This window comes from Nicotiana sylvestris, chromosome 10 (assembly GCF_000393655.2).
Source record: "Nicotiana sylvestris chromosome 10, ASM39365v2, whole genome shotgun sequence".
In the NCBI taxonomy this organism is placed as follows: Eukaryota; Viridiplantae; Streptophyta; class Magnoliopsida; order Solanales; family Solanaceae; genus Nicotiana; species Nicotiana sylvestris.
In genome coordinates, this window is record NC_091066.1 from 120,933,698 (window position 1) to 120,942,504 (window position 8,807).

The 8,807-nt window shown below is 38.7% G+C and overlaps 1 protein-coding gene across 2 annotated transcripts; it reads left to right on the top strand.

Annotated features, from left to right (window-relative positions):
- Positions 1-3,077: 3,077 nt before the first annotated feature.
- On the top strand, positions 3,078-8,335 carry LOC104219844 (cysteine-rich receptor-like protein kinase 2). 2 transcript variants are annotated; one of them, XM_009770595.2, is made up of 8 exons: positions 3,078-3,280; positions 4,652-5,451; positions 5,523-5,636; positions 5,716-5,855; positions 6,691-6,901; positions 7,029-7,266; positions 7,394-7,544; positions 7,637-8,335. In XM_009770595.2, the coding sequence occupies exons 2-8, from the start codon at positions 4,686-4,688 to the stop codon at positions 7,976-7,978; spliced, it is 1,962 nt and encodes a 653-aa protein (XP_009768897.1). In that variant the 5' UTR covers positions 3,078-3,280; positions 4,652-4,685; the 3' UTR covers positions 7,979-8,335. The 2 variants fall into 2 exon arrangements, with proteins under 2 accessions (XP_009768897.1, XP_009768898.1); XM_009770596.2 differs by having other exon boundaries at positions 3,146-3,280; positions 7,032-7,266.
- The last annotated feature ends 472 nt before the right edge of the window (positions 8,336-8,807 follow it).

Sequence of the window (8,807 nt, forward strand, 5' to 3'; positions counted from 1 at the left end):
CCTTGAAAATCTGAGCCCGTGATCAAGAATTGACCCGATGGGGTCACCTGCGACGTCCCTGGAGTGTCATAAATGCCAAGGCTGTAAGACGGCATGTCGGTCTCATGCATGCCACCTCCCATATCAGCAACAACATCATCAGCAGGAGCCTCAAAGCCCCCTTGCTAGGGACCTCCTCTCCGCCCACGACCACGTCGTCCAGCACCAGCAGGTCGTCGGGGAGCAGCAACAGCTCGTCGGCCACCACCTCGTGGCATACCACGACCTCGCTGGTACGTGGCTGGGTCAACATAATCTGGCTTGTGTGCCAAACGCTGATCCGATCGGCTCGCTGCAGTGTCTGGGCAGCCACATCCATGAAACGACGACTATAGTCCTGCATGATCACAGGATCGTGGACATAACTCTGCATCTGCTACCCTATACGATATACGGTATGCAATCCAATCGCCTGCACAAAAGTTTTTAATATAAACTACGTATTTGACTCGAAATTACTATTAATGTAATTGATAATAACAGAAAACATACCAGAGCCTCATGTCTCCCGGCGTATGAGACGTACCGATCATCTACCTGATGAACTGGGTTCCCGATAAAAAGTCGGGAAACAGTGCGGTACCATGCCATATAAACTTCGATAGGAAAGTGTTGCAGAGCTGGGGTCAAGTCCCCTCGGCTGTCCCAAATACCCAACTGCGCTGCCAGCCAATCAATAAATGTGTCGTCCACCCTCATCCGATCATCCCTCTCATAATGTAAAGGATCCCATGCAGGCCGAGTCGGTATAGGCTGCGGAAATCCAAACTGACGAAATACTCGCTCTGAGGCATGATGCTCGACAATATCGAGGCACGTGAGAGGGACGGAAGCCCTCCAAATATGGCGGCCGTGCGTGCAATACGCTGGCAGGGTACCTATCAGCTCTTCGCTGTACGACATCCAGATGAACTATCAAATAATAACACAAACCGTTAGTATGCGCAACACCTAGTTAAACAATAATTGGTAAGTTTAGTTAGATATTCACTTGTGCGTCCTCCAGAAAATCCAACACATCCCTACAGAAGGGGAGATTATGATGGCCATGATACTCTCGTGCAAGTCTACGACGCAATACCCACCTACAAGCTAGAGGGAGATCAGGAATATGTACATTAGCCGGTAGCTGTGGTAGAGGTGGCCGAAGCTGCAGAAATCGCTCCCACACCCAAACCTAACATACAAAGTTGACGTAAAGATTAACTATAACTAGGTAGAATTGTAACTAAAGGACATATTATTTGAATAAGTTGTCACCTGTAGAAGTGGCAGAAAGCCAGAAACGTCTCTCTGTGTGCCCATGGATGCCCGACACAACTGCCTGTACAAAAATGATAGGACAGCACCACCCCAGCTGTAGCTGACTGTATCATCGAAGTCCGCAATATGATGCAGAAAACGGAGGCTCACTAGGTTCCTCGAAGTGTTCGAGAACAAGACCCCCCCAAATAGAAGGAGCAACAACAGCCTCGTATATTGCTCCACATCCACCTCCGCTGAGTCGTCGGTGATAGTATTGTGGATCTGCACCAAGTGGTCTCTAATGGGGACCAACTGCATACGACTGCTCCCAATTGCTACATCTGGGTCCTCGGACCTGAAGCCCGTGAGCCTGTGCAGCATATCCATATATGAATCCCGATTAAAATATCTCATATTCCCAGGCAGTAAAACTGGCAAGCCATCAGTGGACAGGCCATATAAAATCTCGACGTCCTGGAGTGTGATGGTGGCTTCGCCGATGGGCAGATGGAAAGTGTGCGTCTCCGGTCGCCACCGCTCAATCAACGCCGTGATCAAAGCATAGTCGAGCTTGTATCCGGCCAATGCTAATGATCCTATATAATCCCATCTCCTCCAGGTGATGGACCACACGGGGATGTAGAACGCGGGGAGGAGTCAAAAACTCCCACAATAAATCCACTCTCCTGCCCCGAAAAGTCTGCGTAAGCAACTCTCCCCCCCATATATGCTCGGATCTATGCTGGGGCTGTAGGGGTAGTAGCTCCGACGTCCGAGGGCCGGGATGTATAGGTGCATCCATGTCGTCAACTGTAAATTATAATTTTTAATAACTATCATTAATAATTATGTGTTTTTTTATATTTTAAATTCATATTTTTTAGCTTAGAATTTTTATAATTATGGGTTTCGTGCTAGATTTTTATAGGCCCATAATACTACCCATAATTATAAAAATTCTAAGCTAAAATACTACACAATACTACGCTACAAGGCTCTAAATTTTACTACGCTAAAAGGGTCTACGTTTTACTACGCTAAAAAGGTCTACATTTTACTACGCTAAAAAATAATCTAAACTAAACGGCATAAAAACACATAAATATACATGAGGATATTAACAAACACATTTTTTAGACTAATTTACATATTTTTATACAACACTAAAATTAAATCCAGATAAAATTTAACATGCTAGTTTTGGAAAAAATAAACACAAACCGAAATAGAACACATACAAATCAAGTAAAATGCATTGTTATAAAAGTTTCAACTTAAAATAAATCGAAATACCTCGATTTAGAATTTTCGGAAAGTAAATAGATCGAAATTTTGACTCCAGAAGAGTGAATCCACAATAACACGAAGCTCTACTCGACTGTGGGACCACCAATCTTCAACTTTTATGTGCCGGGGGGACCCAATTTTTTTTTTTTAAAAAAAATGGGGCAGAATCGATCAAAAATTGGGGGGGGGGAAGAAGAAGACGGAGGATTTTTTAATAAGGTGTATAACTCCATTAATAGTGGCGCTATGTAAGATGCGCCATCTTTTAATTAATATAGCACCACAAAAAGTGGCGCTATACAGTAACGGTGCAGTTACCGTTACTGTATAGCACCACTTTTTGTGGCGTTATATATAATTTGGTAATTTTTTTTTAACATTTATTTCCGTATTTTGAGTAAAAAAGAACCGCATTTTGGTTCCCTCCATTATACCCCATAGGCCATAGCTGCTGATTTTTAAGTCTTCTCTTTGACAAAATATCCCCTCTACAAAATCTTTCACTTGTTTCTTCTCCTTAGATTCTCTCATTTACTAACCCCTCATCCTATTAATAATAAAATTAATTTCATCCCTTTACTTATCGTTCCTTTATTTTTTCTTCGTCACTCTCCTCTGTTCTTTGTTAGAGTTGTTAAAGCAGCTGAACAGTTTTCTCCAGCGATCTTGCTCAAGAAATCGATTTTCGGGAACCCCATGTGAACAAAAGGTAAATATTTTGGTTCTCAAGTTGTTTTATTTCCTGAAATTGAAGTTTCCCTTAGTGTCTTTGAGCTAAAAGCTTTTTCTACATTTAGCTTTGACTTTTTCTCTATTTTCAGCCACTGAAGAAGCTGAAAAGAACTAGTCATTGAAAATTGAGAATCTCTGTATACAGTTCAACTCTGAGGATTTTGTAATTCTTGTTTCTTCTTTTTAATCGTACTTTTTAGGCAATCATGACTTAATTTCTGGAGAAAAGAGCTTCCCATTTTGTCAATTTACTTGCAAGACCATTCTTTGGTCTTAAGCTTCGTATAAAATCAGTAAGAGAACTCTTAAAATTTGTTATGATCAGGTTGACTGCAAATAAACAAAGGAAATTCCCCTTCTTCTTTTTCCGTATCTTTTGTTAGTTTGTTCCTCTAATTCTGAATCATGGGCATCAAGTTTTGAGCTTTTTGCATAAAAACATAAATAGAGAGAAGTACAATAAGAAGAAGAGAAAAAAAGATGGACCTTTTTTTTTGGTGTATTGAAGATGGGGGGTCTAAGTTGTGAGTTGGAAATGTGATGGCAAACTGGTCAATTGTGGCACATTAGTCTTATTATCTGGCTTGAGCCAAGTGGTAATGAGGTGGGGTCTCACTTTTATATTTGTTAATCATTGTGGTTGGTTTTTTGGTATAATCATTCAATGCTGACCTTTCTTTTGTTTCTAGATGGAACACAAACAAAATTTTCAATTTGTCTCATATTTTATTTACCACGTGCATAGACTTCTTTTAGACTAATGAGTTTAATTTTTATACACTCACAATCAGATTATCTAAAATACAGTATAATTATATGTAATCGTTCATAATAAGTGAGATTAGTAACATGTAAAATAAGGTAGATCATTTGCTACAACAGATTAAAATATACTGGCAGTGTAAAGATTTGTTACAGTGTCAGTAAATATAAATTAAATCTTAGTCTAATATAGGATGCTGCAGTAGTTTGAACCATGAAGTTTTTCTGGTCTCTTTTTGATGTTGCTTTGAGCGAAAATATCAGATTTTGGGAAATGAATGTGAAACCAAGACTTCTTGGCATGACTCAATGATTGTTAATAAAGGTGGAAAACGAATTTACAGAAATAAAGGTGACATGATTGTAGTCTTTGGACTTTGTTGTCAAACCTTTTGGTTATGAAAGGAAGCTACCTTGTCAATTCTTCATGGTTTTCATATTGCTCGACCTTTACAAGAAAGAATACAATTTAATAAAGATTTAACTCTTCATAGCTTTTATTTAGCAGTTTGATCTTCTTATATTTGATTGATTTCACTTATAAGTCCCTGAAGTATTCTACTCAAATCCGTCCTATGTTGAGCAGGCAATTCATCAATCTAAGATCTTACGACCGGGCAATGGAGGAAGTAGTGACATTAGTTGCATTTAGACTATTTGTTATTCTATCAATTTTACTTCTACCAAATGTATCCGAGGCGGAACCCAGATCTCAACCGGTCCAGATCATATGCGGTAACCAACACGAGCATAATACTACAATTTATGTCCCAAATTTTGTTGCCACAATGGAAACCATAAGTGAACAAATGAGAACTAGAGGCTATGGAGTAGCAGTCACCGGCACTGGACTGGACGCTAACTATGGACTAGCACAGTGCTATGGTGATCTTTCTTTACTTGACTGTGTCTTATGCTATGCCGAAGCCCGAACAGTCCTTCCTCAGTGCTTTCCTTACAATGGAGGGCGAATTTATCTCGATGGCTGCTTTATGCGGGCTGAGAATTACACATTCTATGACCAGTATTTAGGACCTGAAGACAGACATGTCTGTGGAAATAGAACCAGAAAGGGTTCTTTGTTCCAACAAACCGCTAGGCAGGCTGTTCAGCAAGCTGTTGCTAATGCACCAAACAGTAATGGCTATGCACGCGCTGAAGTGGCAGTGCCCGGGGCAACAAACGAGACAGCTTATGTCCAAGCTGACTGCTGGAGAACACTGAGTGCTAACTCGTGCCGAGCTTGTTTGCAAAATGCATCTGCCTCTATGATGGGGTGCTTACCCTGGTCAGAAGGCCGAGCATTGTACACTGGATGCTTCATGAGATACTCGGATGTTAATTTTCTTAACGCTATAGCTACCAGTGGAGACTCATCATCAAATGGTAATCTTTATTCTGTCTTCTTCTTTTCAAACTGTCATGGGGACCATGTGGCTGATAGTACATATTTTCAGGAAATGTGGTAGTAATTGTAATTGCTGTTGTTAGTGCTGTGGTCGTTTTGGTAGTGGGAGCTGTTATCGCCTTTTATATGTGGAAGAACAAACAAATACAGAAGAAGAGAAAAGGTAAAACCTTTGGTAATATTTCAGCTAAAGGCTTTAGCTTTGAGTATTTACGAAGTAACTAAGAGTTTGAAATATCCAGGTTCCAATGATGTGGAGAAATTAGTGAAGACTCTTAACGATAGTAGCCTGAACTTCAAGTATTCAACTCTTGAGAAAGCCACCGGGTCTTTTGATGAGGCGAACAAGCTTGGTCAAGGTGGATTTGGTACAGTTTACAAGGTAGTGGGCTGAGAATATTGCACTGCTTAACATCTTTATGTTTTCAGTTTATCCATAACTATAATTCACAATTACGAGTATCCACATGATCACATCAGAGTAAGTTTATACGATATGCTTACGTAGGGGTGTTCATGGTTCGGTTTGGATCTATTTTTCCCTAAAAAGAAACCAAACCAAGTAAGTCGGTTTTTCAAATATTAGAACCAAACCAAACCAAACCAATTAAGTCGATTTTTTCTCGATTCGGTTTATGTCGGTTTTTCAGTTTTTTCGGTTATTTGTCGGTTTTTTCTTAAATATAAGACATACACTACCAAACACATATTTCGGCGACCACATTTCAAAGTAACACTATCAAATCAATTGCCCTTTGAGAAATCTATTATTTTCCAAGATATATTGATGATAATTGAATCAAATAGTGATGAATAATTTAAGGACTCAATTAAAAATATGTTATTTTTAACATGAAATATAGATTCTTACACTTAACAAAAGAAAACTACCAATCAAACTAAAATGCAAAGGTGAAGAACTATACTAAAAGTGCAAACGATTAACATTTAAAATAAAATTTTTGAAATTTTGTATAAAAGTATACATATATATATAGGTATAATAATAAATTTAAAATAGCTACTCCTATATTCGGTTTTGTTCGATTTTTTTTTTATTAAAACCAAACCCAAACCAAATTTGATCGGTTTTTAAATTTCAAAACCAAAACCAAACCAAACCAAAAAGTATTGGTTTTTTTGGTCGGTTTGGTTTGATTTTCGGTTTGGTTCGGTTTTTCGGATTTTTATGAACACCCCTATGCTTGCGTTGTCAGGGAGTTCTACAAGATGGGAGAGAGATTGCTGTCAAAAGGCTGTTCTTCAATAACAAACACAGAGCTGCAGATTTTTACAACGAAGTCAACATTATTAGCAGTGTTGAGCACAAAAATCTAGTAAGGCTATTAGGATGCAGCTGTTCTGGACCTGAAAGTCTTCTTGTATATGAGTTCCTCCCGAACCAGAGTCTTGATCGGTTTATCTTCGGTGAGTAGCAGTAGCAGAACTTTGCTCTATCTTAAATTGTTTTATACAACTGCTGCAATGACTTTAACGCACTCCTGATTCTTATTGGCATGAAACTAATTGAATTGACCCTGTACGTTGAAATCAGCAGACCCTAGCAAAGGTAAAACACTGAACTGGGAAAAAAGATTTGAAATCATTATAGGGACTGCAGAAGGTTTGGTCTACCTCCACGAAAACAATAAGACGAGGATTATTCATAGAGATATAAAAGCCAGCAATATTCTTTTGGATTCAAGGCTCAGAGCGAAAATTGCTGATTTTGGGTTGGCCAGGTCTTTCCAAGAAGACAAGAGTCACATAAGCACTGCCATTGCTGGGACTTTGTTAGTGATTCTTTTCTTTCACCATTTAAATTGTAGTTCAAAACATTAGTTCACTGAATACTTACAGCCAGTAGGTTAATTAGTTATCTCTCAGTCAATGGTTAATTTTCTATTCTTTCCTTTGCAGAGGATATATGGCCCCAGAATACTTAGCCCATGGCCAATTAACCGAAAAGGCAGATGTTTACAGCTTTGGTGTTCTTTTATTGGAGATTGTTACTGGAAGGCAGAACAATAGAAGCAAACACACTGAATACTCTGACAGCTTAATTTCTATTGTAAGTTGTGAACAAATTCTTATATGCACTTTCAATATATAGAAAGATTTTGCTCATCGGTTTAGCTGTTTCCGTATATTGGATGAAAACAGGCATGGCAGCATTTTCAACATGGGAGAGTAGAGGAATTGTTTGATCCAAATCTTATGTTGCACAACTACCATACTATCAATGTAGAAAATGAGGTTTTAAGAGTGGTACATGTCGGGCTATTGTGCACACAAGAGGTTCCGGGATTAAGACCATCTATGTCCAAGGCATTGCAGATGCTGGTAAAGAAAGAAGAAGAGTTACCTGCACCGACTAATCCTCCGTTTGTAGATGAGAAAACCATGGAGCTTCACGACCCTTGGGATACTCCATCTTATCCCCATAGAGAAGGTGATTCGGCTTCAATTGCCAACATCTCTCACAGTTCATTCTACCCCAGATGATGTTTCAGTGGCCTCATATATAAATCTGCGAGAGAATGAAATCTCCACTATCATCTTGCCTCGTGTTCCTTTTTGCATACTCTAGGAGCAGATGTTTTGTTAGTAACAACTGGCTATTATTATTGTAATGGTGAAGTGTTTGCGTATAGGGGGCGGTTTATCGTTGTTACTAAGTATATACACATTACCAGGAAGAGAAATCACAGAGCTTTTAATGAGAATTAGATAATTAGCAGTGTGCTAGCTACTTCAAAGAATGGAGGTATTGATTCTTACACATTTTGAATCATTTTAGTATTATCTTCTTCTGTAATTCTTGCTTCTTTATCCATTAGTAATTTCACCAAGCCTTTTTCCTTTTTGGTTCATGAAGATTCTAGAACGTAGTCATCCAACACCTTGGCTTTTGGCTTGAAAATTACGTTGCTGCTTGTCATTCACAGCTTGTTTGGATGGTTGTTACCTGTTGTATTGTATCGAATTGTTACGTTAAATGTAATGTTTGTTTTAATTGTTACTTAAATTTTTATTGTATTATATCCAGAGGCGAAACCAGGATTCTAAGCTAATGGGTTCGAGATTCTATTGATTCTAATTTACTGAATTCTAAATTAATAATTTGTACATATTCAATGAATTCTTAAACACAAATACACGGTTTTGAACAAAGTCACTAGGTTTGTCGAACCCGCATCCGAAGGTCTAGCTCTGTTCCTGATCGTATCATTAAATTCGTTGTTATCTAAAGACTAAAAACTCCACTTTACGGAACAACCAATTTGGTGGGACGCATCGTTACCTTATTTTTTTCCTCTCATCTTGCCCTTCC

Coding starts and splice junctions, on each gene's coding strand:
- LOC104219844 (XM_009770595.2), top strand. CDS start 4,686: ATGGAGGAAGTAGTGACATTAGTTGCATTTAGACTATTTGTTATTCTA. Junction 5,452..5,522: donor TGGAGACTCATCATCAAATG/GTAATCTTTATT, acceptor ACATATTTTCAG/GAAATGTGGTAGTAATTGTA. Junction 5,637..5,715: donor AATACAGAAGAAGAGAAAAG/GTAAAACCTTTG, acceptor TGAAATATCCAG/GTTCCAATGATGTGGAGAAA.